The sequence below is a fragment of the Meles meles genome, chromosome 17 (genome assembly GCF_922984935.1).
Source record: "Meles meles chromosome 17, mMelMel3.1 paternal haplotype, whole genome shotgun sequence".
NCBI classification, from domain to species: Eukaryota; Metazoa; Chordata; class Mammalia; order Carnivora; family Mustelidae; genus Meles; species Meles meles.
In genome coordinates, this window is record NC_060082.1 from 56,041,934 (window position 1) to 56,069,653 (window position 27,720).

Here is a 27,720-nt window from a genome sequence, read left to right on the forward strand (position 1 = left end):
GGCAAGTGTCCCTGGTGTGCAAGCAAAGCAGCCCCATCGGGACACTGGTGTCGCAGGGGTTAACTTGAACCGCGCAGGAGTTCAGAGGAGCAAGCTTCCCATTCCTGTGCACAGGAGTCTGAACCTGGAATGAAGCTACTCTCTGTCTCCAGAAAGACGTTCGTGGCAGACCAGCCCGCTTTTATTTCTCGCCTCTTAGGGATACCTTTGTGTGCAGGCATAGAGCAAGGGCGCCTTGGCTGAACTGGTTGTTACTTGCCGGTCAAGTTTAGAGGATTCTTGGATTTCAGCATCAGAAAGGAGCCCTTGTGTCTGGGTCCGGTCGGTCGGTTGGAGGGGGCCCGGTTGCCCTAAGCCTGACTTGGTCCGTCCACAAGACCCCCTGTCCATCACTGAAGGCTGGGTCCCCGGCCAGGGCTGGGAGGGGCCTCTCTGATTTTGCCCCTCGGCCAAGAGGCCGCAATGACACCGGAAAGTTGAGGGAGTGGACGTGAAACAGAAACAGATGGCTTTAGTTCCAGGAACTCAGAAATGGAAGGAAAGGTTGTAGATATGCTTTGAGACCCACTATGGCCTAGGTTTTGGCTGTGCCGGCCGGAACTCTGCCGCTGACCTTGGGAAAGCCCCTCTCCTCTCTAGGCCTCAGCTTCCTCGTATGTCAAGTACATCTGGGATTAGTCAAGATCCTTCTGGGTCTGACAGGCTGTGGGGTTCTAGGTGTCCCAGGACTCTCTCTGTTTCCCGGGGGTCAATGAGCCTGAAGGCATGTGGCGAGCGATAGGGAGAAGGGGACCAAGAGATGTCCAGTGCGGGTTCTTGTGAGTTCAAGTAACTGAAAGGGGGAGGACAGGAAAGGGGTAAGAAAATCAAGAAGACGGAAGCACGTAAGAGGGGAGCTGAGGAGAGGGAAAGGAGGAGACCCGGCGGTGGCGCGGTGACCCCAGGCCCCTCAGGTCCAGCCGGCCCGGCTGACTTTGTTACAGTGGGGGGTGAGGGAGTGGCAAATCTTGTTTTCCCAAGAAGGCCACACTACCATGGCCGCCCCCGCGTCCTTTTGCAATGTGGTCTTGTCGTTGCCCTGTGAAGAAGGAAAAGTTCAATTTCTCTCCCTTAAAACCTGGGTTGCCCTTCGGACTCACTTGTAGCCGGTGGAATGAGGGAGCAGTTCCGTGGGGGGCCTTCTGAGGCTCAGGGAGCAGCAGCTTCCACTTGGCTATCTTGAGATATTTGCTCTGAGGGAAGCCAATCTGACCACCCGTGACCACCACCAGGAAGGCCACGTGTAGGCATTCCTGCGGAGAATCCCAGCTTAGAGCCATCTCCCGCAAGGCACCAGACACGTGAGTGAGGATTTCTTTGAGTCTCCAGCCCGGACTTCTGATTCACCTCACTCCATACCATGAGGAGCAGAGGAAACCGCTCCCCGTGGAGCCCTGCCCAAAATCTTGATGTAGAAGAATCTACGAGATACCATTTTATAGGTCACAAAGTTTGGGGGGAGTTTGTTATAAAGCAAAAGGATGGTAGGAGAGGCTTATAAAAATAGGAGCTTCCTTAACACGAGAAACCCTTAAACATGGATGAACAAGACTTTTAAGAGCTCAGCGATGTGTGAGATTTCAAAACCAATTGGGAAGCCAACATCTAACTTTGCCTATCCAGGGCATTACGACAAAGTTACCATTTCCTATAGGTCACCATATTATGTGTTTAAGAAGTATATTTTCATGGGAAAGGGAGAAAAGGCACCCATCCCAGCGGGTTGGTTAGAAGGAAAGAGATGAGCAACAGCCCATGTTGGCCAGGATGTGGAAACAGCAGAGCTCCCACGCACTCCTGGTGGGAGCGCGGAATGGCACGGTCCCCGTGGAATTAGCATGTAGGACTGAACGTTTGTGTATATTCAGTTCCATTTCGAAGTATATGTCTGACAGAAACGTATGCATATTTTTACCCAAAGATCTGCGTATCAATGTTCATAGCAGCGCTATTCTTAGGGGCCCCAAACTGGAAGTAACTGCAACACCCACCAATGGCTTCATGAATCAATAAATTGTAGTATGTGTCTGTAATGAAATATAGCTGGGAGAAGGAATAATTGCCACAAAAGTCATGGACCACTCTCATGACTATGATGTTGAGGGAAAGAAACCAGAGTCAAAGAATACATACAATGTGATTCCATTTACCTAAAGTGCAAAAAGAAGCAAAATGAGTCTCCGAGGTCAGAGGTTAGGACAATGGTTACCCCGGGGTGGTAGAGAACACGAGGGGGGCTTCTCGTATGTATGTTATCTCTCAAACGCAAATGTTAAAAACAGGAGGAAGGACATGCTCTCGAAGCAAAGGATTTGCTTCAAACTTTCTAAAAAGTTTTACGAAAAACTTTTAAATTAATCCATTAATTGAATTCATTTTAATTCAATTAATTCAATTTAATTATGAACAACTTTAAATTTAATCAATTTCTAAACTTAAATTTAATGAAAAGGAGACTTTGAATTTCTCCTTCTTTAATCTCACGTAAATTGCGAATGGCAAGGTGCTGGGTTTATGGCGATGTCCGTGGGAGAAAGAAACAGGGGCGACGTGGTCAGCAGCAACTGAAACTGGGGGAAAGAGGCCAGCCCTCGAAGGAAGGTGCTTCTCCGAGGCTCCGTGCTGCCAACTGTATTGCGTGCACGCAAGCGCATTTCTAGAAAGATCTTTCCCAGACTTCTGCAGGTCCCGGCACATGTAGCAAACGGCAACATGGGAAAGGCATACTGGGGTGTCACATGGGGCTCCCGGCCGCCACAGCCAACTGGCTGGGTCGTCCGGGTGCCCCCAAGATGAGTGGTACCATTTCCTCCGCACACTTGTGGGAAAACGCCCACTTACAGAGGGTGGGAAACATGAACCTCCATAACGCATTGTAAGTTCTCCTGCTCTTCTGCTCCAGGAAAATCCAGCTCTATGTGCCCTTCCTTTCTGGATTACAGGTCCCATTTGCAGCAATGAAGATCATGGGGTCCAGGGCTTTATGGAGCATTCCCGGTCTCTCCTTCATGCCGTGGTCTCATTTCCGCTTCCAGCCTCATTTCCCAACACACCCTCACCCCCTTCCCACTGCCCTCCCCCACCCTATCCCCTAAACACATGATATCTTGGGCGCGCTGTTCTTGCCTGTCATCTAGAAACATCGCCCAAGACCCCCAAGCTCCCAGGTCGTCCTCGTTCTCCATCATCTCTCTGCTCAGACCTTCCCTTCTCTGACGCCTCCTCCTATACACTACCCAAGGCCGCCACCACGCCCTGATGTGCGCTCCTGGTATGTGTGTGTATACATGAATGATCTTGCCCAGAGGAGGTGCTCAACAGTTGTTTCTCGAATGACTTCCAGGCTGCAGAGAGACCGCGACACTAATCCCACCCTACCCCTATTCTGGATGGTCACTCATTGTCCCCTTGAGTTGGAACCCCCAAGTTCCTAGGGTCCCCGTCTTAAGGCTACTCCACACTCTGCCATTCCCCTGCCTTGGGAGCCATGCAGCCTGCAGGGGAGATATTACCCACTCCCCGCCCCCCACCTCCACCCCAGCTCACAACTCTGGGATTAGCATTAGGCCAATTGTGGTGTGACAAAGGGAAGGGGTGACTGTCCCTTAGCGTCAGTCCCGGCTCCCATCATTCAAGCAATAGCCCGTAGCACCAGGATGTGGCCACAAGGGACTCTACTGGGCGACACTTACCTGTACAGTGGAGGAGGGTTTGTGTGAATCCATCTTGCCCGGATGCACAAGGGGCAGCTCAAGGAGCTCTCGTCTCCTGTCCGGTTCCCTTTGGCTGCCTTATCCTGATGTTTTACCCCCTAGCCACCGAGAAGCTGTTTTATATCTTCAGACATTCCTCCTTGCTTCCAGGAGCCTCTCTTCTTGCTATCCCCTTTCCACCAACAGTCACCGCGGGGAAGGGCACTTCCCCTTTGGTCTGTTTTCCCTCCTTTAGATGAGTGCTGAGCCTATGCCATGAGCTCCGTGTCCCTCCAGGATGTGGGATGGAAAATTGTCCTGTGCCATCTTCTCAACATGTCCTGACTCTGCCCCCTTCTGTTTCCCCAACGCCACCCAGGATTAGGTTTCTTCCTCTCTGGCCAGGATTAATACAATCCCGGCTTCCTGGAGCATCGCCGGTCTCCAGACAGACCCCCGGCCGCCAGCTGTCCACCCTGGCTTTCAATGGCTCCCCTGGGCCCAGACGTTCACACAGCACCCCAGGTGCCCCAAGATCCAGCTGCCTGATTCTCCAGCCTCACGTCCCCTTGGGCTCCAACCGGCAGTACTGAAATGCCTGTAATTGCTCAACACATCGTGATGTTTCAGGTTTTTGTCCTTTGCACACATTCTTGTCTGCGACCTGCACCTCTCCATGCTGTGCCCTGAGCTCCCCATACTTCCTCCGCCTGGCAGAGCCCTAGTCACCCTTAAAGCTGCTGATTCCTCTGTGAACCCGTCCCCGACCTCAGACTCCTTCCCATGCCCCGGAACTCCTCCTCGGAATGGATCGTGGGCCCTGAACACACGTCTCTCCTTGTGTCTGTCATTTAGAGTTGGGATGAGTGCTCAAGCCTGTCCTGTTTTCCCCATCCCCTCCACAGCTCCCTGCGGGAGGCCGAGCTAGCACTCAGGCGGTGATACATGGAAGGTCTTGCCTCACCCCTCTCTGAACCATCGCCTCCACCTTGAGCAAGTCCTTTAAATGCTCTGAACTCCACTTTGCTGACCTGCCAAACGGAGACCTGGGAATATCAGAACAACTTGAAATCATTAAAGAACTTTTGGGGCACCCGGGTGGCACAGTGGGTTAAGCCTCTGCCTTAGGCTCAGGACATAATCCCAGGGTCCTGGGATGGAGCCCCACATGGGGCTCTCTCCTCAGCGGGGAGCCTGCTTCCCCCCTCTTTCTCTGCCTGCCTCTCTGCCTATTTGTGATCTCTCTCTGTCAAATAAAATCTTAAAAAAAAAAAAAAAAAAAAAGAACTTTAACCGGCTAAGTGCTGTTCAACAGCCAAATGCTAAGCAGATTGTCTTTATTCCAGACTGGCGTTTACCTACACTTGCCCGTGTGGGAATCAGAGGGTCAAAGGAATGGGATGTGATCTTTTTGTAACCTCGCTGCCTTGAGTCCAGGGAAAAGCTGGTTACGAGTCAACTATTAATTCTGTCTCCCCGCAGCAACGAGTCTTCTCTGAAGCTCTGGGTTAATGATCCCGAGGTTGTTTTCCTCACAGGGCCAAACCGTTTCTAATCTTTGGCGTGTTCTTGTTCTATCCTTTAAGAATAACTTGACTCACTCCAATAATTCTCCATTCTGGGGTTGTGAACCTGGTTTGGCCCGAGGAAACGGTGACTGTGTGGGGGTCCCTGGCTCCTTTCCTTCCTCATCCGTGCCCCCGCCCCATGGCCACCAGCACCCTTCCCTTTACAAAGAGAAGAGACTCCCCTCTTCATCACACGGAAGGGCCAAGCACATATGCTGGGACCTAACGACTACTCTCCCTCACGTGAAGTTTAAGGATTTGTTTTCTGAACTCTGAAGGGGAGACTTGGTAAGGAGAAACCCCTTGCAATTGTTTCTCCGTACCAAAGTGTAATTAGTGGCGGTGGGAGGAATGGATTGTAGGGAGATTCCCGACTGGTCCCTGGAATCCCAGGCTGTTTATGGCTGCAGGGCAGGTCACACAGAGGCTGGGGATAGAAGTCTGGGGGCCAGACACCGCTCCAGGGTGGTCTGGACACTCTTGAGATAAGACCAGCTGACGGCTGTGAACTCACTGAAATTCAAAAGCCAGCTCGCAGTGGCTCACTACCAGGAGTCCCCCAGCTCCCATCCCTCCCTCCCCTTAATCTGGTACATTCGGTGCAGAGTTTGGGAACACAGTGGTGGAAACGCTTTGCCTAAAGGAGTGGGTCACTGTTCTGCAAAGGTTCCACTGTGCCATAGGAACAAGTTCACTTTTCTGAGCCTCAGTGCTCCTATCTGTAAGACAGAGATTACATTTACCGTAGGTAAATTATTACAAGAACCCAGAACCCAGTTTAAAGAGACCAGACCTTCCGGACATAAGACAAACACTTCTGCGCATACATAAGAGTGAAAACGTAAGGGAAGGCCTGGGTATGTCTGGAGCAGTAATTTCATCACAACTGCCCCGGCGTTTCTCGGACCATTCAGACTGCAGAGATCTGATGGCCGAACAGAACATTTCCAACAGCGCTGAAAGCCCGGTCTTCGCCTCGCGATCCTGTCTTGCTTTTTCCACACTGTCCTGAATTTTGTGTGCACTGTTCCCTTGTTTTTGTCCCACGCGTACTTTTAAAAGTTTAATTTTAATTTAATTTAATTTTATTTTTTGTACCACATGTACTTTCGATCTTGTTTTTGAATTATTCTATAGGTGGAATAGGTTACATTTTTTTCTTATTTTTTTTATAAACATATAATGTGTTTTTATCCCCAGGGGTACAGGTCTGTGAATCGCCACGTTTACACACGTCACAGCAGTCACCATAGCACATACCCTCCCCAATGTCCATAACCCCCCTCCCCCTCTCCCCACCCCCCTCCTCCCAGCAACCCTCAGTTTGTTTTGTGAGATTAAGAGTCACTTATGGTTTGTCTCTCTCCCAATCCCATCTCGGTTCATGTAGTCTTCTCCTACTCCCCTAACCCGCCATGTTGCATCTCCACGTCCTCGTAGCACAGAATAGGTTGTTATCGTAGGCCAGGGTACGCCGCTGCGCACTGTTGCACGTTTTCTCTCTCTCACATCGCACTCTGTTGTCAGCTGTGTTGATGGTAGTTTGGGCTGCTTGCGGTGTTGGGCTCCTTTTTGCTCTAAGTGTTCTCGCTGCCTTGGCAAGTTCTTTCCTGGGTATATACCCTGGGTATTTACAGGTTCTCAGTCTATTGCCAGCAGAGGCTGCTGCTCCCCTCTTCCCTCCACTGAATAGCCTGTAGACATGGGGAGTCCCCCCGTTCTTTCTTTGTCCCGTCTACGGACCTTCAGGGCTTAGGAACATTTGTAAACCGAAAGAAATGGGGGAGGTGAGCTTTCTGGGCCATACTTTGACTTTCAGCTGTGGCCCCAGGAAACAAGCCAGACAGGCCTTGAGGCAGGATGCTTTGGCTCTGAGCATGGCTGTGAGGTGGGGGCGGTCCTCGACTGGACCCTTGGGTCTTAGGTGGCGGCCCCGCTGTGAGGTCACTACTGGGCTGCAGGACCTAGAAATTCAAACAGAACGCAGCAGGCCATTGTCAGATTGGTATATTTTTATTCACTAACGTTTTTTAAAAAAAAAATGAAATATTCCAGTGAGGGGAGCTAGAATGGGGTCTCCGCGGATACGTCCCCAGCTGCGGAGATCTCTGGGTCTTACTCATGGGCTTCGAGTCAATGTCTGCATGAGCTCAGACGTCCCGCTCCCCGCGCTCTCCCAGCCGTGGCGGCTCTCCGCCGCGTCGGCGAGGGCCTCCATGCCGCTCTTTTCCGCTGTCTTCGACGTGTACGCGCCTCTGCCGCGTGGGGAGGCCCGGCTTCAGGCAGTGAGCCTGGCTCTCAGGTTCCTCAGGAACCCGCGGATCCTGCCAAGCGTCTTGGTGCCTGAGGCCCAGCTGCCAGCGGGGAGGCTCCGCCCCGACTTGTGGGAGGTCCCGGCCTCCTCGGCGATGGGGGCGTGGCTGGTGGCGTCGTCGGGGGCGGGGCTGACGGCGTCGTCGGGGGCGCGCCTGCGGCGCGCGGGGCTGCGGAGGCCCTCGTCCTTCTTGTCTTCCGGCGCGGCTGTGTGGCCGCCTAAGGAGCGGCTGGAGGCCTTCGGGGTGATGTTGTTCCCCGGGGCCTTGTGACGGCTCTCGGCGGCCCTGCGGTGGCCGGAACTGCGGGAGGCTCGCTCCTCCCGGCGCTCCTTGCGCTCCCTCCGCTCCCTGCGGAGCGGCCTTCCCGCCGGCTCCCCACTGCCCGCCGAGCTCGACGCGTCCGAGAGGAGCTGGCCTTCCGACCCGTCCGCAGCGGCGTCTCCCGCAGGCTTGCCGGCAGCTCCGGTCCCGGCGAACGGCAGGCGTAGGCGGGCCTCCCCCGCTGCGAGCTCTGCCGCTGTCCCTGCGGCCGCCACTGCCGCGGCCACCGCGGCCTCCCCGGCGGCCCCCGCCTCGGTCCTGGCCCCTGCTGCCGACTCCCTGTAGAGCCCGGTAGCTTTTGTTGTTGGGGCAGCTAGAGTCGACAGGCTGTTGGGTGTGGGGGGGTCCTGAAAGATCTCCTCCCCGCCAGCGAAAGCTGCAGAGGTGGCCCCGGCCACCTCAGAGTCCACGTGGAGGCTCCTGACGCTGACCTGGTCCTGATGCCCTTCTCCTTGGAAATCTGCCCCTGCTGGGTACCACCCGTCCTGTTGTTCACACAGGGGCATGCCCAGCTTGTCCTCCGCTGGAATGGCGTAGGTACTGCTGTGACTGTCCACTGGCGGCCGCAGGAGGTGAACGAGCTTTTCCCAGTAGGGGAAGAGGTCTTCGCGTGCATCCAGAGGGGGGCTCAGCTGCAGGTAGCAGGAGCGGCCGGTGGCGAACTTGAGGCGCAGCTGTTGTTTCTCGCGGTCATGAATGGAGATCCGCACAAACTTCAAGGGAAGGAGCCTGGTGAGCTCCAGGGTCCCCCAAGCCTTGCGGCCTTTTCCCTTGGTGGTCTGGCCCCGGTCGGAGTCCTCTTCACAGCCGGTGTCCGGGCGGGCCAGCAGCATGACATCTGGGCTCGGGAGGCCGGGGCTGGTGGATGCGATGCCCACGGTCACCATTCCGACTCGGTGGTGCACGTCGACGACTTCCCCTTTCTTTGTTATTTCAATAAAGTCACTTTCAAACAGGGGTGTGTTTTTTAAGAGATAGTATTCTCCCCTGCGCAGCTGTCGCTGGAGTTTCCCCATGGCGGTGTCGAACATGCCCACCCCGGAGGCGCTGTGCACCCTGTGATGGGGTGGCCGAGTGGATGGAGACATGGGCCAGGCAGGGGGTGGGCTTGATCTGGGGGCTGGTCCCTGGAGCTTGTCCTCCTCCGCCTGGTTGTGTTGGCAGAGGGTGCAGCCCCGCTCCTGCGGCACTGGGCTGGCTCTGTGGCGGGGTCCCAAACCCACCGCGCCCCTCAGGCCACAGGCCACAGGCCCCGCTTTGGCTCAGAACCTCCCGGAGACAGGGGTCAGGGTGGGGGGCCCTGAGGGTGACCGCGGGGACGCTGGTGGGTGCCTGGACCTCAGACTGAAGCTCTGCAAGGGTATAGAGCTGGACGGCGGCTCCCCCACCTCACCTCTGTCCCTCACTTTTTAATCTTCCTGATAGGCTGCCAACTGCGAACTGGGAACTGCAGTCCTGGTGAGACTAACCTCTGTCTCAGCCCGCACCCTGCGCAGCCCTATTTATCCTCTGCTGCCCTTTGTGACCTGTCACCGGCACATACCCCTTTGTTGTCATCCCGCAGACACCCCCTCAGGGCAGGGCCGTCATCCTCCCCCCAAGTGCCCCCCTGCCCCCACAGAGGACAGGCCCACCCTGCCAGGGACCCAGGCGGGTATCCAAATAAAAAGGGCTTCAAATGGAACAATTTTGTGCGGGGAATTTTTTTTCCCTCCCCCAAATTCGGAAGATTCAGCGCCTGGACACAATCTCTAGGAATGACTATAAGGCGATGGGATACGTTTGAACCGTTTGAGCTCTTGGTTTCATCTTATCCAAGAACCCAGAACTGGCAGTCTTGATGCTTAACCTGTTCCGTCCTAAGATGGCAGTAGACGTGGCTGCTAACAGCCATTAACAGCCCTGAAGGATGACAAGAAAAACGGCCTCCCCTAGGCACCCGGCCCTGTTCTCCACACACGACGATGAGAGTCCATCAGGTTTGGCAGTGTTCCCACTGGCCCGTTTTATGAGGAGAGGGAGGTGACATCATCAGCCCAACTTCACGGAACTAATGGTGGTAGAGGCCACGTTTCCGGGCAGGTCTACCGGCTTCTAAAGCCTCGTTCGGAACCACCATAGTACTTGGCTCCCCACAGCTTGGCCCAGCCACAGGTTTTCAACCAGACTGATTTAAGACCTTTCTGAGGCACTGTGGGAAGTTGCACGACTCCCTGTGTGTATGGATGTTGTGGAGAGAACCTAGGCCACTACTTCAGACAGCGGCTGGGCTGAATTGGGAATTAAATTTTACAGGGGGGGGCATCTTGGTTCCTCCCCTCGCTTGTGCTTCCACGAGCAGCCCATCTGTGGAAACCTGGTTATTCTCTCTCAAGAGCGCCCCACCCAGGTTTTCGTCCCTTCTCCTCCAGTGCAATGAAGCGGGGCTTGGGAAGGGGGTGCTGAGAGGTCATCTGGGATTCCAAGAGTTTGCCAAGCAGCCTCCTGGGGCAACAGGTGTGCTTTGGAAGCAGCAACGCCTGTGGGGAGCATGTGCCCTTGTACGTACGTCCTGCCTTCCTGCCCCTCCCACACAGCTAGCCCCAGAGTGAGTGATTTCTGAACTGTTGCTTGAAAGTTCTAGAAAGATTATCTGCTCCCAACTCTCGTATCTCCCGGTTTGATGTTATGCCCGAAATCCGACATTTGGGATTCATTCCTTGAAAATAAAGGCCTTTCTGTTCAAATGCACACACGAGTGCATCAACAGGGGAAAGGACAAATTCGAGGTGGTCTATCCCTACAGTGGGATGTCATTCGGCTGCAAAAAGAAATGAGGAAGTGCTACGTGCTCCAACAGGGATGAATCCTGAAAGTAGGATGCTAAGTACAAGAAGCCGGATGCAAAAAGCCACATGCTGAACGATTTCATTTCGACGAAATGTTCCAGAAGAGGCAAATCCATAGATAGATGTTAGATTTGAGGTTGACTAGGGCTGGAGGGAGGGGAGTGTAGGGAGCGACTGCTTAATGAACAGGAACAGGATTTACTTGGTGGGCATGAAAAGTCTGGAACTAGATAGTGGGGATGGTCTCACCGCACTGTGAATGTACTGAGTTTCACTCTCTCGAGAGTGGGTACGACGGTAAACGTTATGTTGTAGTTTCTCTCTCTCTTACACAGTGCACATATACATTCCTGCTTGGAGCCCTTTAGAAAGGTCAGTGGTGTGACTGAGCTTTCCATGTCCCCAGCTGTAAAATGGGGTAAGAGTTGCTGTGAGCATTCAACGCGATAATGCACGTGAAGTGTTGAGCGTTATCGTGGAACTCAGTAAATTGTAGCTGTCGTAATCATTCATCCTCAGCGGACCCTTTAAGCGTCGGTGCAGATTCCTTCCTGAGAGCAGTTTTTGAGAAGACAAACTGAGAAGCTTCTGGGGTTAGAGCTAGTATGAGAACACCGAAGGATGCTCTATGGGCCAAACTGGCTTCTTCTGAGTCCCGGCTTCAGGCAGATCCATGAAAACACAGAGAAACTGACCACAACCAGAGTATGGGATGCACGGAGAGGAAAGGCTTCATATGGGTTTGGGTTTCCAGGGTTTGTTCAAAGCCCATGGGGAGAACGTGGGATGAAGATGGAAAATAGCATTTTAGCTCTTGGCAGAAAGTGCAAGTTTTCATTCCAGAATGCCCTGGGGCCAGAATCCTGTAGAACTCTCAATTCTGAAAGAGGTGTCTGGCCAGATGTCAGGGAAAGGCAAGGGGACAAGGATGAGGTCAGGAGAGGGGGTGGACTCTCCACGCCCTGCAGTGTGACGTCACCACCCCAGCAGGAGGCAGCCGCAGGGAAAGACACTGGCAAACCTGCTGTCTGATTCTGGCGGAGGCCCCCATCCCGTTAATTCTCGCAGATCCTCCCAACCTTCCCTCTCCGGGGACTGTGGTACAAGAGGAACTAAACAACTTGATGGTAAGTACATATTCATCTTTTTTTATTCAAGTTTCGAAACACAAACTCGGCGACAGAAAAGTAAGCCGCCTTTAGTGCCCTTGATAAAAGGAGCTTTCCTTTCCCCTAAGCATAGCTGTAGGCGGGGCCAGGCCAGCTAGACGGAGACGGCCAATCAGCGGGGCATGCATATATTTACTGAGGTGAGTTGCAATCCCATTGGCCACCTGTGTGTGGGCCGGGCTCCCCCACCTCTCTAAAGGCTGGTCTGTGAGGCTGCGGGAGGGGCGTGGGTAGAGGGAGCCCTTAGAGTAGGCATTAGGGGAGCCTTTGGGAGCCCTTAGGGGAGTGGTAGGAGTGGTAGTGTCGGGCTTGTGGAGAGTGACAGCGCCCTTTTCCTCGTCGGGAGCATCAGGAACGACATTGCTGGGAGCCTCGCCGCCCTGAGCAGCCTGGTCAGGAACCTGCAGCGCCGCCTGGTCGGGAGCGGCCTCGCACTGGGGAGCGAGCGGCCTGTGGTACAGTGAGGGTGAGGCAGGGAGCCTCCAGGAGGGACCCCAGGGCAAGAGGGCGGCGGCCCCCAGCAAGGCCCGGGCACCTACCGGTCAGTTTGGTTTCTGTGGCATGGCGCGAAATAAAGCTTTGCTTGATTTTCGCTTTGTGTCAGTCTCGTTCCTTTGATCACGGGCCCTAACAATAACCGGTGTTACTTTTCGGATCAATGTTTTTGGCCATAGCCACCACCCACTTCCTTCCTCTCCAATTCATTGTCCATGGCAGCTGAAAAAAAAACGGTCTTGAGTTTTCGTAACAGCTGATTGGTGGCACCTACACGTACAACCGGAGGGTAAATGCGAGAAATGCTCCCCCACCCCTTAGAGAAACCAGATTATCTCCTGCAAGCGGGGGCGAACAGGCGCTAGCACCCACTGGATCTTTAGAGATTGGCAAGTGTCCCTGGTGTGCAAGCAAAGCAGCCCCATCGGGACACTGGTGTCGCAGGGGTTAACTTGAACCGCGCAGGAGTTCAGAGGAGCAAGCTTCCCATTCCTGTGCACAGGAGTCTGAACCTGGAATGAAGCTACTCTCTGTCTCCAGAAAGACGTTCGTGGCAGACCAGCCCGCTTTTATTTCTCGCCTCTTAGGGATACCTTTGTGTGCAGGCATAGAGCAAGGGCGCCTGGTTCTGTTCCAGATCTATAGAATCCTATCCTGGAGGTTCCAGAAAACGTAGCAGAGTACCTTTCTTTGAATTAGCATACCTATGCCATCTAAATGATTCTCTCCCTGTCTTCCTCCATTCTTAGCTTGTGCTTGAAACACATACAACAGTCAGACACATATTTTGACAAATGGGTGTACTAGAGTGACTACTTTCAGTAATGTCCTGTGGCAGAAGGTACGGTGTTGAGCTGAACAACGGGTCTACGCTTTAGGCATCTGTACATGCAGAGGAACTCTGTTGTGGTATTTGGTAATTCAGATGTTATATCAAAACTCTATGCTAATACCAAACAGTTGGTCGAAGGGATATACTTGGTTGGTGCCATGTTCCGGGGCTTGTCAGTGAGAATCTGGGCATGAGATGCCACAGACTGAGGAACATAATTTAAAGTCAACTATTTCACCCTGAGGCTCCCCAAAGAGCAAAGGATGACTCCTGGGAGAATTTTTTTTTTTAAGATTTTATTTATTTATTTGACAGACAGAGCTCACAATTAGGCAGAGAGAGAGAGAGAGAGGAGGAAGCAGGGTCCCTGCTAAGCAGAGAGCCCGATGCAGGGCTGGATCCCAGGACCCTGAGATCATGACCTGAGCTGAAGGCAGAGGCTTTAACCCAGTGAGCCACCCAGGTGCCCCTCCTGGGAGAATTTTTAAGCAAATCGCCCCTCTGCCTACAATGGAGGAGTTGGAGTTGGGGAAATGACTCAAGTTCACCCACAAACCCATTGAACAAGAACAGAAACCAGCACGACACTTAAGTTTACCATGTCTTTGTTCCAATATTTATTATATCAACAGGTTAGGAATACTAGGATAAATAAGTAATATTTTCTCTTACAGAAAATTGTAATGTACTATTGAGTAGGATTAAACACTCTGCGGATTTCACAGAAACATCAGAATTTAAACAGACAGTAGCCAGAGTCCCATGGCCAGTGTGAATGACCTCTCACAGCTCTCAATGCTCTGGGCCAGATTTCTACAAACATCCTCATGACAATAATGCCACTAACATCCAACAATGCTAAAGGCTGGGCATCACCGGTTTCAAACGTGTCTCCACTGAATGTGGTTGTCAACTGCGAGAGAAGGAAAATGGCATATTCTTTTGCTGTTCTGGCCTAGAAACAACTCGTGACCTAAGTCGCCGAGTGGAGAGACCTAGCCCTTTGGAAGTCGGACTTCCTGCTTTCTTCCTGTGACATTAGAACTGAGTTTTCGACAGAGGACCTGCAGTCACGCCCATGAGTTTTGTGTCAATGCCTGGGTGCTGAGGGAAAGGGGGCTTTCTCTAGTGATGTGAAGCTGCCCAGCTCGCCAGCAGAATTCTCTTCTCCCGGGGTGGACAAGCTCTTCTGGCCACATCGACATTCTGTAAGACACTGCCTTGTGGTGCTCGCCCCCCAAGCTCTCAGAAACCAGATCTGAGGAAAATCACACTGGTGTTGTGCGCAACAAATACCAGGAGAGCACAATGCCTAGCTTGGACACAGCGATGCCTCGCACACAGTAATTCCGGTGCCTGATAGCAGGTTTGCTAGAAAACACATCCCTGGCCATTGTACAACGTTGCTAAATGCCATTCTCACTCCGTGTCCCCTGTGCGTGGCCATGGCAGTGGCAGCGCAGGACGTGGCCCCACTCCATCCATCCAAGGTCCAGACACTTCTTCAGCATGAGTCCTAATGGTGAGAGTCCTGGTCTCGGTAGAATCCAGGCAGAAGATGGGCAGGACCCTGACCAGGGCCCTCTGCAGCATCCAAGAATAGCCAGCACGTTAAGGCCTAAATCCTGGCACTGAGACAAAAAGATGCCCTCATCCTGGTCCAATGTCCACCTGGTGCAGAGAGGAAAGGCCCAGCTGAGTTACCCAGGGCTCTTCCGCCTCGATGGTTCTTCATGGCTGGGATGCGAGAGGGGCACAGGAAGTCAGATCTCCAATGGCTTCAGGGTTCAGGATGTAGAAGGTTTCAATGAGGACTCCCCAGTTGCCCCCATACCACGATGGCTTAGCTTTGCAATGTTCCTTCTTTTATCTGTTGGATAAAAAGGTTTCTCTCATCTTCTGGAGTCCGCCCGTTCTGAGCCCGGACAATGCACGTGGGCCGGTGAAGGTTGAGCATGTATATCAGATGCTGCTTCTCGTTCTTGAGCTCTTCGATCTGGGCCTTCAGTTCGGCGTTCACACACTCCAGCTTCTCCGACTCCTGGGGTATAAGCAACAGAAGTGTTAGGGATGGAGCCAAGGTTCCAGTACAGAGAGGCTGGCCTCGGGGTGCTGGAGGTCACCGCCGTCAGGGTTCATCAGGCTGGGAACGGCCCTCAGGGAGGGAGTGCGGTGGGCTCCGCGGGGACAGTGTCGCCACAAAGCTGGGACAGCGGCATTAGGTCTGGAAGAATCCAGTTGCTGGGGAAGCCTTTGAACTTGGAGGCTTCTTCAGAGATGCCCTCGAGTTTCCACTCACAGTTGAGTGCGGGTTGTGACTCTCATGGCAATGAACCAATGGCTCAGATAACTCCTTTGTGTCAGTCCAAGGGCCCATGCGCAGCCCTCCTGGACCCACGAGGGCCCCGAGCGTTGGGAAGAAGTGCACACTCATGGTGCTTAGTCTTTCCTGAGTCGCTAATTTCAGTGAGAAGTTCATCTCCCCGAAAGAAATGTACAAGGCAGCACACAAAATGTCTCCATTTTCACTGCCTCCCTGAAGCCATCACCAGAACCCCTGGGGACCCGCAGACCCCCTGGCGGACACTCTGCCCTGGCCTGTCCACACTTGGGGGAGGAGACACAGGCACGGGAAGGGCTGTGCCAGGGCCCACCCCACCTGCGGAGAGATGCTCTTCCTGCCTGCGCTTCTCCCTGCAGAAGGGGAGCCGGCAGGACGCAGCGGGGAGCTCGGACCACGGGTGAGCTGAGAAGGGAGGGAGTTAAGAACACAGAAGCACCCAGGGGGAAAAAAAGTGTAACCACTGCTTGCAGATTAAGGAAATAACTTGTTTGAAGAGATTAATTAAAGGCTTTTCATACTGAGCCAATGAGAGCTGGCAGCTTCCTTCTCTCGGTAAAACGGGTGGGGGAGGCTTTGACTGGGCGGACAGATGCTGCAGCCTGGAAGCTGCCGGAGGTGTGTGGACGGGCCAAGCCTGCTGGGAATCTGGGCAGCAGACAAGCTGTGGTTTTTAATTCACACACCTGCTTCTTCTTCACCCAGAATCCCCTTGGAGGAGCTGACAGCGTTGTCCCCTCTCTTGCAACAGCTGGCCTTCTCACTGCCAGCGGCACATCCTTCTGGGCGGGGCCTGACTCCCCTTGCGACGGCAACATGAGGTTGGTGGGGGCAGGCATGAGCAGGAGGGGGGGAGGGGGGCACGACTCTCTCTCTCTGCTTCTTTCTTAAAGATTTACTTGTTTATTTTAGAGAGAGAGAGGAAGTAGGGGGAGGGGCAGAGGGAGAGAATCCTCAAGCAGACTCCCCGCTCAGGGCACAGCCGCACAGCCGCCTTGGGGCTCGATCCCAGACCAACCGACCAACCGCCTGCCTCGACCCCTCCCCCCCCCACCCCCCTCCCCCCCCCACCCCCCCTCCCCCCCCTCCCGCGCTGCAGGGAGGACTCACTTTCTGCAGGCACTCTGTCTTCTCCTTCTTCTTGTTGCGGCACTTGGCAGCTGCAATCTTGTTTCTTTCCCGACGCCTCTTTTTCCTTTCATCTTCTTCAGGAGCTACCTATAAAATTCAAGAGACCGCACGCTTCATGGGAGGCGGAAAATGCAACCCATCTTAAATACACCGCCTTTCATTGCAGCAAAAACGGCAAACCAGGACAGCCTCCGCCTGAGGAGGGCTGAAGAAGTCAAGTCCTAGCATCTTGCATGAAACCTCCCCACATGTACTCGCAAAGGAAGGATGCAAATCGAAGAACCGCTGGTTAAAATTACATTGACAATACTGGGGTGCCTGGGTGGCCCCGTGGGTTAAGGCCTCTGCCTTCGGCTCGGGTCATGATCTCAGAGTCCTGGGATCGAGCCCCCCCATCGGGCTCTCTGCTCAGCGGGGAGCCTGCTTCCCTGTTTCTCTCTGCCTGCTTCTCTGCCTACTTGTGATCTCTGTCTGTCAAATAAATAAAATAGTTTTAAAAAATTACATTGACAATACTAGTCAGTTAAAATTCAGCTTATCTGAAAAATACATTTGGATTCTGAAATGAGTGGGATATTCAAATTGAAAACTATAAGTAACAACTGTAATCCCTTGGAGCAGGAAAAAGATTCTGTTTCATTTCCTTTCCCCTCTATCTAGGAATGACGTCAGGAACATTGGCTAGCCGGCCACCTTTTCTCTCCTGCCTCTTCTTTGATTTGAGACCCAGGGCACCCGTTCACCTCTGTCTTCACTCAGAACATGAGAGCACCTCCTTCATGAATTCCAGAGAAGCCCATGAAGCTCCCAGAGAAGAGGAACCCAAGCACATTCCCCAAACAAAGTTGCATTATGGGCCTGGGGCTTGGTGCCGCCTGTGGGCGGTGACCAGGATCCAACCAGTGACTCAGCCAGCAAAGACCGACCAACCTCTTCCTCTGCGCCCCACCCTGAGGCAGCCGTGGGGGTCCAGAGAACAAAACCCTGTCCCACTTTAGGATCTGGTCCTCTCTGGAGGTTGGCTCTGATCCTGACTGATGGGGAACCCACAAAGTTCAGCTGCGGGGCTTGACTTAGAAGCCTGAGACCGGGGGCACCTGGGTGGCTCAGTGGGTTAAGCCTCTGCCTTCGTCTCGGGTCATGATCTCAGGGTCCTGGGATCGAGCCCCGCATTGGGCTCTCTGCTCGGCGGGGAGCCTGCTTCTCTCTCTCTGCCTACTTGTGATCTCTCTCTGTCAAATAAATAAATAAAATCTTTAAAGAAAAAAAAAAGAAGAAGACGAAGCCTGAGACCGCGAGGGATGAAGTACTCACGGTGGGCGTGAGTGGGTGCTGGTCTGGGCTGCTAACGTCAGACCTTGTGGTGTCGTCACCTGTCGTCGCTGCCCCAGACAGCAGGAAAGGGCTCCCCAGGGAGCCACACCTCAAATCAGAGAAATCCTGGGGCACTGTAGTCCCCTCAGCTCCATCTTATTACTAGTTCTTTGGCTTTGACGACACTGACTTAGCTTGCACGGAGATGGAAGGCCTCATGATTTAGAGAAATAAAGCCCACGGGGAAAGCAGGGCAAGAGGCAGTTTTATCTTTTACATCCCGGACCCCAGGACCACACAGGCAGACATCTGAGTTTAAACTAAACTGGCTCTGAATCCCAGCTTCACCACTTATTAGCTGTGACACCCTGGGCAACTCACCATCCTCCTCTGAACCTCCGTTTTCCTCACTTGTAAAATACGATCAATAATCTTATCAAGCTAATGGTGTTGGGAGGAATATATATATAAAATTCAAATGCTTGGCGCAGGGCTTAGCTTAGACTCAGTGCTATGTAAGCCTTAGTTACTGTCATATTAACCTCACTGTTCCTCATCAAGAACTCAGCAATGGTGGTGCTCTCTACACAACCCTACAGGTGTTTTTGGGTAGGTGGGAGAGGACTCAGGGTTTTCTCATATGAGGAAGTATTTGAAAGTAGAGCAAATCTCAGAATCGTACACTGTCTGAGATAGAAAAGGCTTTAAAGAACTGTTCGGTTCAATCTCCTGACGGTCCTACATGGAAACGGGGGACAGAGGGACCAGCAGCAGTGCATTCGGGGAGACCCACGGATCGCTAGTTCACGGTCACTAAACCAGCAGGCTACAAAGCTCGGGTGTAAACCCAGACTTTTGGCTCCCTGTCCTGTGTCCTCTCCGGGATGCACTGCCTCATTCTACCTTGTTGCCTTCCCAGAGGTGACTGGGACCTGGCGGAAAAGGGTCCTGCTGCCCAAACACACGCATGCCCATCGGTTTCACAGGTGAGAATTAAAGTCAACAAGCGGACCTGAATTTTCAACGATTTAGTTGGTGCCTTCTCTTCCCAGCAGAAGAACCTACTTGTTATACTGAGCTAAAATCAGAAGGTCATTTAGTAAACAGTCAGCAGATGAGCTGGGTGGCTTTAAGGGGTACGGCCACAGAGCAGGAGATATTCTGTCACTGGCTGTCCTCTGCACTGGACATCTGCTTCTTTCTCTGAAGAACTCTACAAATACCCTTGCAAAATGCTTTTCTTTCTTCTCTGGGGAGCCTACTACTTCCCATTACATCCCGTTATCTCAAGGTATTTAGAGAATTTTTAAAAAATTCCGTGTGTGTCCCATGGCCCACCTTGCACTGTCCAGTAGCAGACGAGGCGATGATAACATCCTGAGGTTAACAGAGCACAGGCGATGCCTCTAATGACGGCTTATGGATACCGCCTCGTGTGGAGCCCCGTGGCCAGTCCCTGAGTGCTGACCATCAGCGAGACCCCCAGCAAACGCCATGTCGTTGAAGCCTTAGCTCAATCCTATGCAGGACTCACTATTACCACCACACCCTTTTACAGAATCATAAAGATGCAGAACCAACTTCCTTTTAAACTCAGTTCTTTCTTGGCCAGTTCTGCTACCCCTTGACCAAAGACAGTGGTCATGGCAGATGAGTAACCCTGATACACTCCCGTCTTTTATCCGCGAGGGAAAGGCCCACAAAGTAGCCCACAAAGACCTCCCCTCTGAGGTCCTCGAGCCCACCGCCGCGCGGCCAGCAACCAGCTCTCAGACTTCTCACCACGCCTGATACTCTGGGTGTCTCACGGAAGAGCGCCCGACGGGGAAGTGTGCAAGTGATGGAGACAGGGGTGCCCTCGGAGCAGAAGCTGTTACCGGGGCTGTGAGCACGGCTGGCTGGTCCTGGCTCCCCAGGCTGGCTGCTGGGGTCCTCACTGTGATGAACACTATCACAACACTCTCTGAGCAGCCCCCTGCCTGGAGCACACCTGGCCTGGGAGGGTGTACGGTGGAAAAACCCAGAAAGATCTGGAGAGAACGCGGGGAACCTACCTCGGTTTTCGTGACTGCCATCTCGAGGGGTCTGCCGCTGACCGTGACCGACTCCAGCGCCGAGGACATCCGGTGACAGAGGTGCTTGTTCTGGATGGCGAACCTCAGCTCTTCCTTGACAAAGGGTGTCAGGTTAGCAAAATCCTCAAACACCAGTGACCCAGGAGGGGACAGGCAGGGGACGATGGCAGACGCACTGACTTCCGAGGCAGAGACCTGGCCTGGGTGTTGAAGCATCATTTTGCTGAAAGAAATATGGAGACCCAAACTACTTCAGGGATTTGGGGCGTGGGATCAAGTCTCCCCATATCCGCGGCCGCCAACACCAGAGCCGCACTCCCCTTGGGCTTCTGTGTTGTTTTCATTTTATGCCGCTCTCCTCCTGAGGAAAACAGGTTCTTAAAACACACAGCCCCGTGATGTGCATAAAATGCCTCCTTGAAATGTATAAAGGGTGGCATTTCAGGCTACTCTGAGTTCAAGAAGGTGTTAGTTTTGGCTGGTGCACATATACGCAAATGTAGCCTCAAACAGTCCTGAAAGAGGAAGAGCATTTAAAGAAAAAAAAAAAAAACCAACAGTGAGACTCTTATGTAACCTCACTTTCAGTCTCTGTTTCGAAAAGAAACTTGGAAGGTATCTGAAGCGAAGCCGAATGTATCTGTCCATGAATGGAAGTAGAGGGCCTGGGGACCCTTGGATTTAGCAAATAAATCTCTGAAGCTTCTCCCTCAATCTGGATCCAAGTCCGTGAGAACGAGGACAGTGACCGCAGCCAGCCCGTGTGTTTCTTCAGCCCAGTCTGGCAGGGGCTGGGGCTGGGGCAGGGGAGTCTTGTCACAAGGGACCAGCAGCCCCTTCTTTTTTTTAAGATTTTATTTATTTATCTGATAGAGAGAGATCACAAGCAGGCAGAGAGGCAGGCAGAGACAGAGGGGGAAGCAGGCTCTCCGCCAAGCAGAGAGCCCAACATGCGGCTCGATCCCAGGACCCTGAGACCATGACCAGAGCTGAAGGCAGTGGCTTAACCCACTGCCTTCACCCAGGCACCCCCAGTAGCCACTTCTTAAGGTTAAGACCGCTGAAGCAAAAGACCTCAGAGAGAAGCAAAGCAAGGAACCAAGAATTTGGGCCTCTCCGGGGGGTGTTGTTCAGCCCCATGGTGTCTGCAAAGGCTGGGGCTAGGGATCGAAGGGAACCTGGGACTGGCTCCAGCACTGAGGGGCAGCGTGACCTAGACGGAGTCTCAGTCTTCATCTGGCCCATGGCTGAGAGCGCCTGTGGCATGGGGACTGGGTGTCTCTACCGTTCCTGTACCCAGAGCTGGCCCAGCCCCTGGCACCGGCTGCTCCCAAGGTCTGCTGTCCCCCACAGACTGCCCCGCTGAGTACACGAAAGGGGGAAAGACAGGGTCAAATCAACCAGTCTCTGAGCTCTCATCTACCTGTCACTCGATAGCCCAGGGAGCCCAAAGGCGCAACGGAAGGAAAGTGAAGGGCGGAAGTCGTAAGAGGTCCACCATTCCAATCCGAAGAGCCCCCCACAAATCTCAGCCTGCCGTGTACTCCCTCCAGCAGCGGCCGCGTCCCCTCATCCCTGCAGTCAGTTCTCCAGGTATGGGGGGACAGTCTAGGCACACTCTCCCCTGGAGTGTCCTTCTCAATCTGGCCCTGTGCAGTCATGGGCCCAGTCTAGTAGACAGGAAGCCCTTTGGCGAGTGACTGACATTTAACGAGTGTCTCCTTGACACTAGAAACCTTACCTGCATGATCTCATTTAACCCTCATGAGAACCCCGTGCATTAGGTCCTAGCCCCCTTTCACAGATGCGGTAACTGAGGTTTAGACCAGCTGAACACCTTGTTCAAAGTCACAGAGTAGGTATGAGGCAGCATCAGGACTTGGATTAGGTCTGACCCCAGAACTCGCACCCTGAACTTATAGAATATAAAACATTATTTACATGGCAAAAAAACAAAAAAGCCAAAGCAAACCTTTCTGGCGGGGTGAGGGCTGGCAGGGGCGGGTGGGGTCCTGTTACGGAGCGGTGGAGAGGAGAAGCAAGCAGAAGCAGGGAGCCAGGGGGAGAACGTGCACTCTGTGTGACGGACTGCCGACCTTTCGGTGTCAGCCCGCACACTCTGGCTGCATTTCCAGAGCCCTACGTGGGTCTTTTCTCCATACAATCCTTAGACTGGGGTCAGATGATCACAGATTTGAGGCCCACTTACTTATCATCACACCTCCCAGTGCCTGTTTTCTCCTCTATAAAAGAAGGCTAATGACCAATCACCCCATTTTTCCAGAGTTGTGCAAGGAGTTGAGAAAGTAATACATGAACATGCCTTGGAAAATATGAAACAACCGGGAGGCCTCCCCGGGATCCCTCCAGCCCAGGGGCTGGCTCTGTGACAGATGCTATGTGGGGTCCCCCTGGCAGGGTGGCTGGTCATTCTCTGTGATCTCAAACACTTCGGAAGAGATCACCCTGACCTCTGAACGGACTCCCCCTTAGGATCTGAAAAACACTGATGGAGGCGAGAATGCCAGGCCACCAGCGCCACCACTGACTGTTCAAAGAAATCTGGGAAACAGCTGTCATTCTCTTCCCAAAGCCCTGTGTCGTGAGTCGGAACCCATGTTCCTCTATCAGTTTAATTGTATCATCGTAGGATGTGGGGAGGATACTTCTCTGGCCGGTGATCAACTCTGAGAAACAGCCTCCTAAAGCCCGAGGCTTAGGATTCTCCCATGCATTCACGTTTTCCCTCCCTTAACCAACTTGATTAAAAGCCCAGCAATTCCGGGATGGAATTCAGAGCTACCACTAGGGGGCCTTTGTTTGGATGACTGGATGGCTCTCCGCCGCTTTGGTAGTTTGAATTTGAGTGTAGTTCTGTTTCACTTCCCAGCTAAGTTTATTAATGAGCTCGGGGGGCTTGGGGTCTGCTGCTTGGGACTGGTTTTTTCCCTTTTCAGTTTAAAGTCAGCCATCCTGATGAAAGTAACAAGAATGTCAGTGGTATGGAATGTTTTCATGAAAAGCAATGGGTGGGCTTACTTGGAGGATGGAAACAGATTGTAAAAATGCTTTAAAAAAGCCTTTCAGAAAGGAAAGCAGTTACATTTGTAGAGATCTGAGCTTTCTCTGCGTTCTGCTACAGCTTAATTTCTTGAGATACTTTCTAGTTACCCCTTAACTCATTCTCTCTTTTTTTTTTTTAAGATTTTTTATTTATTTATTTGACAGACAGAGATCACAAGTAGGCAGAGAGGCAGGCAGAGAGAGAGGAAGGGAAGCAGGCTCTCTGCTTAACAGAGAGCCCGATGTGGGGCTTGATCCCAGGACCCTGGGACCACGACCTGAGTCAAAGGCAGTGGCTTTAACCCACTGAGCCACCCAGGCGCCCCTTGACTCATTCTCTTAAGGTCTGATTCAGCCCAGGCTCAGGCCGTGTCCCTAAGAGGAAAATGAAGTTAAAGCTTCAGACAACTTTTCTGAAAGTTGAGACCTGCCAACATTCCCCCTTGTTGAAGAACAAAAAACAAAATCTCTTTGGGGATTTTCTGAGTTGGCTTTCTACATTGATCTTAAAACTGTCCAGACTTGCTACAAAGAACCTCCATTTTACTTTTGCTTCATTATCTTCAATCAGAAACCATGTCATATCTTTGGCAGTTTCATCATTTTCAAGAAAGTGAAACTTTACTCGTGTATTTCTTTAACTGGAAATTCAACTCCCAGATTTTATTTCCTAGTAGCTACAACTACGTTGAATTTTCACTTTTAATTTTCATCTCCTCACACTAAGTGCTGCTCGTAAAACATCTCACAGTATGGGAAGCCGATACTGGTCTTTCACTAACTTCCTATCTTGGTCTTTCTCCCAACCTATCTAAAAATTGAATAGGCCCATCACTGTGCCTGATCACTGGGCTTATCACTGATAAGCCACTCATACTTTCTGGGTCTCAGTCTCCTCATCTGTAAAATGAGGCCAATATTGCCTGCCCCCATTCCCTCACGAGATGGTCAAGAAGATCATACAAGAGTCACAAAGGTCGATTTATATACACACTAGATGGCCATTACTACTGTGATTCCACTTTTCCCATTTCAGGGGAACTCAAAATGTTGTTGTCAATGCAAGTTAGCACCATTAATCAGGAATTAACTGGAAGCTAATGAAATCCAGGTCATTTTTTCTTCTTTTGCAATTTGGTTGACCCTAGGCTCCCAATCTACCCCACTATTTATTTGCTGGTAAAAGCTTGTTTCCACCGCTCTCACGTACTTGAGAAATAACCAGTTCTCACACATGAAACCATTTCTAGTTTCTCTGGTGTCCTGGCTATGTACTTCCTCCTCCCTAGGCTGGGTGACACTTCCAACCGTTGACCCTGTTCCATGCCCAGCCAACTGAAAACAGAAGAAATCATGAGCTCTACATAATGGGATGGAATGCCTGGTATTAGAGGCACGTTGGTCAGATCTTCATTTTGCAATTAACAGGAGATCCAGGAAGGTGGTGACTTGCCCGAGGCCACAAAGCTGGTGAGTGGCCCAGCCCTCACCAAGCTGTTGACCACTCCACCCACAGCTCCTTTTGCTTCATCACCAACAGAGATCCAACACTGACAGGACCAACCAACAAGGCAAATGGAGGATAGAGCCACTGGCCAGGGAGACAAGACGTCAGCAGTCTTAGTAACCTGGTACCCACAACAGAGGCGGCTTTGACATCACTGAGACAGGGAGGGAGTACTGAAGAATGAGAACAATGGAGAGAGAGAAAGAGCCAAGAGGGAGATGGGGGTGGGGGGTTAAGGACAGAAAGGATGGGAAGGCTCCAACAGCTGCCACAGGTGCTGGGTGCTATACCCTATCCACACCGTCAGCCTGGAGTGTGGCCTGTCACACTGTCTCTGAACCCACCCAGATGGTAACAACCACAAACCTCTCTGCCACCCCAGTCCTTGTCCAGGATATCCTCAAGGCGAGAGTCTATATGTCGTAAAATTAGTCTATACCAAATACTAAATACAAAACAAGAAGGACAGTAATAACAACTTCTCCTTCATTCAAAGATGGGGAGCCCTGGGGCACCTGGGTGGCTCAGTGGGTTCAAGCCTCTGCCTTCAGCTCGAGTCATGGTCCCAGGGTCCTGGGATCAGCCCTGCATCCACCTGTCTCTCTGCTCAGCAGGGAGCCTGCTTCCTCCTCTCTCTCTGCCTACTTGTGATCTCTGTCTGTCAAATAAATAAATAAACTTAAAAAAAAAAAAAAAAAGATAGGGAGCCCGCGCAACAAATGGGACTGTTACTCACACTGAAATAGGTGCATTGGGGGAGACCACCGGAATTTTCTATCACTCATCCCCCTTTATCAAGGGTTTAGCAACACCCTTATTTACAAGGAGGTAAATGTGACCTGGGTAATAAAATTCGGGAAAAGAAAATGGTTAGGAGGAAAGAAAGTAAGTAGATGACATGAAAATGGGGTGTGGGGGATCAGAGGAGAACCAATGCAATGGAAAAAACCTTAGGAAGGGAAGACATGCCCCATAGAGAAGTCCTCTTCCCTCACTGCCTCCAAAGCTGGTCAGTGACATTAGACAGAGACCACCCCCCCCCAAGTCATTCAGGGCTCTTCACGGGTTCCCTTTCTTTCAGTCACATCGCCCTGGGATCTGAAAAACTTCTGCCAGAGAGGAAATTCATGGTCATCGGTCCAACCACCACTTGGTGCTTCCGAACAGGCGGAGGGAGCCAGCACCGGGCCCTGTGCGCCCACTTCTCCCAGCTGGGGAAACTGAGACTCAAAGACACCAAGCGCAGTGTAAGCTCTCAGGGTCCCGGCCACTAGACCACGAAGGCATTCTCTCAGCTATCTGCGCGGGCTTCTCACCCTTTGCTTCCTCCAAGGTGCGAAACGCAGAGAAACCCGCGGACCTGCCGGAGGAAGAGTCACAGGTACGAGAGCAAAGCGAGCGAGAGCCTTGGGACAAGAAGTCTCCCGCCCAGGGGTTGGACACCAGCCTGTGCCGGGAAGCCTCGCAGCCTTCCACCCCAGGACAGCAACGCGAACGCCCGCCGCCTCTAAACTTATCCCAACTAACTTTCGCTCCAGGCTCCGGCGCGGTCCCGCCGCCCAGCGCTCCAGGGTGCCCAGGGCGACCCCCAGCGGCCGCGTCCCCGACCCCGGCACGTCCGTCCCTTTCCCATTCATTCGGTCCCGCTCCTGGGGCAGCCCTTCCGCCGGCACCCGGCCTCGGTGCCTCTCCGCGGGGCCCGGGAAGGCTGGGCTCGGGAACGGCGGTGCCCGGCACCAAGCGAAGGATGAGAGGGGCAGTGAGCCGGACAGCCTCGGCCACCCCCGCGCACCCACATCCCCACGCCAGCCCCGGGCGATATAAGCGAGAGCCGAGGGCGGAGAGGACCCGGGCTCCGAAGCCCGCGGAGGAGCCGGGGCCCGCCCTCTCTGTCATCGGGAACCTTTCGCGCCCCAAGTCAAAAGAGAAAGTTCTTCGCGAGAAACTTTCCGAAGCGCTGAGAAGCAGCCTTGCCTGGGAGAAGTTCGGCCAGAGTTCTTTCGCAGCCAGAGGCTGGGGGCGCGGATCGGGGACGGGCCCAGGGGTCGCGGGACTGGTTATTAGAGGGGCGCAAAGGGAATGAAAGCGGACCACCCTCGCCGCGCTCACTCACTCGGTTCCAGCGCTCACCTCCGGTCTCCACTCGGGGCGGCCAGGGTCCAGAGGGCGGGCGGGGTCGGGGCGGGGTCGGGCAGGCTGTCTGCGGGGCAGAGGGGCGAGCTCCGAGGACGCACGGCCCGCGCGCGGACTGGCGGGCGGGTGTGCTCGGGTTCCGGCGGCGGCGCCAGCAGAGCGCAGGGTACTGAGCGCCTCGCTGCGTGCGACTGTGGCTCGGAGCGCGTTGCATCACCCCTTTTATAGCCCTCAGGCTGGCGGCGAGCCAGCCTTACTCCGGGTTACGAGTCCCAGGCTGACGTAATGCTATTAATAGCTTCCCCCGAGAACCAGCCGAACTAGGCTGGGCTGGGAGGAGGGATGGAGGAGGGGCCAAAGGGGGAAGGGAGGAGGGGGCCTGGTGATGCAAGCTCGGGGAGGAGCCGGCCGCGACCAGCTCTCCCGGCCTCTCGCTCTCGGACACACACCCGCCCGCCCTCTCTCTCCATATCAGGACCGGAGCCGTCCGGGCGGGCAGCCAGATGTGCGTACTCGCCGCTGCGTGTTCCAGGCATGAGCCAATGGTGCCCAAGCCAGCGGCATGACTCCACTGTGCTGGCATCTCTCCCTCCGCTAGATTGGAGGACGGGGGGAGATGGAGGGGCGGGGTCTGGCCGCAACCCAAACTAGGTGAGGCTGGGAAGCGGGCACGACCTTTCTCTAAAATGCGTGGTCATTTTCTGGGGCCCCTTCCCCCCCCCCCCAGACGCCGCCTTCCCAAGCTGGGGGACAGGGTAGGGTCAGAAGCGGTAGCCCCCACTGTGGGAGAGGTGCCCAAAAGACCCCTGCGTGAACCCACACAGTTACCCGCCCGGGCTGACCTCCGCGGCTTGGCCCGCCAGAAGTCCGCGCGTTAACCCAATCGCGGAGGGCAGC

At 53.4% G+C, this 27,720-nt stretch overlaps 2 protein-coding genes and 1 long non-coding RNA gene across 4 annotated transcripts; 1 reads left to right on the forward strand and 2 right to left on the reverse strand.

Annotated features, from left to right (window-relative positions):
* Positions 1-7,050: 7,050 nt before the first annotated feature.
* On the reverse strand, positions 7,051-9,191 carry LOC123927997 (protein FAM71A-like). The gene is made up of 2 exons (XM_045982998.1): positions 7,419-9,191; positions 7,051-7,263 (listed from the first exon to the last, which is right to left on the reverse strand). The coding sequence occupies exon 1, from the start codon at positions 9,021-9,023 to the stop codon at positions 7,578-7,580; it is 1,446 nt and encodes a 481-aa protein (XP_045838954.1). The 5' UTR covers positions 9,024-9,191; the 3' UTR covers positions 7,051-7,263; positions 7,419-7,577.
* Positions 9,192-11,775: 2,584 nt separating this feature from the next.
* On the forward strand, positions 11,776-17,141 carry LOC123928343. Its single transcript, XR_006815671.1, has 3 exons — positions 11,776-11,890; positions 16,306-16,421; positions 16,812-17,141. It is a non-coding gene; the product is annotated as an uncharacterized LOC123928343 (long non-coding RNA).
* On the reverse strand, positions 13,848-27,021 carry ATF3 (activating transcription factor 3). 2 transcript variants are annotated; one of them, XM_045983460.1, is made up of 4 exons: positions 26,821-27,021; positions 20,100-20,343; positions 16,711-16,818; positions 13,848-15,300 (listed from the first exon to the last, which is right to left on the reverse strand). In XM_045983460.1, exons 2-4 carry the CDS (start codon positions 20,337-20,339, stop codon positions 15,103-15,105), a joined length of 546 nt encoding a protein of 181 aa, XP_045839416.1. In that variant the 5' UTR covers positions 20,340-20,343; positions 26,821-27,021; the 3' UTR covers positions 13,848-15,102. The 2 variants fall into 2 exon arrangements, with proteins under 2 accessions (XP_045839416.1, XP_045839417.1); XM_045983461.1 differs by having other exon boundaries at positions 26,804-27,021.
* Positions 27,022-27,720: the final 699 nt, after the last annotated feature.

Bases quoted from the DNA above. Each gene is read 5' to 3' on its own strand.
- LOC123927997 (XM_045982998.1), bottom strand. From the start codon at position 9,023: ATGTCTCCATCCACTCGGCCACCCCATCACAGGGTGCACAGCGCCTCC.
- ATF3 (XM_045983460.1), bottom strand. From the start codon at position 20,339: ATGATGCTTCAACACCCAGGCCAGGTCTCTGCCTCGGAAGTCAGTGCG. The intron at 16,819-20,099 runs GTAGGTTCCCCG...TGAATTTTATAG, and splicing joins TGGCAGTCACGAAAACCGAG to GTAGCTCCTGAAGAAGATGA. The intron at 15,301-16,710 runs GTGAGTCCTCCC...CTTATACCCCAG, and splicing joins AGACAGAGTGCCTGCAGAAA to GAGTCGGAGAAGCTGGAGTG.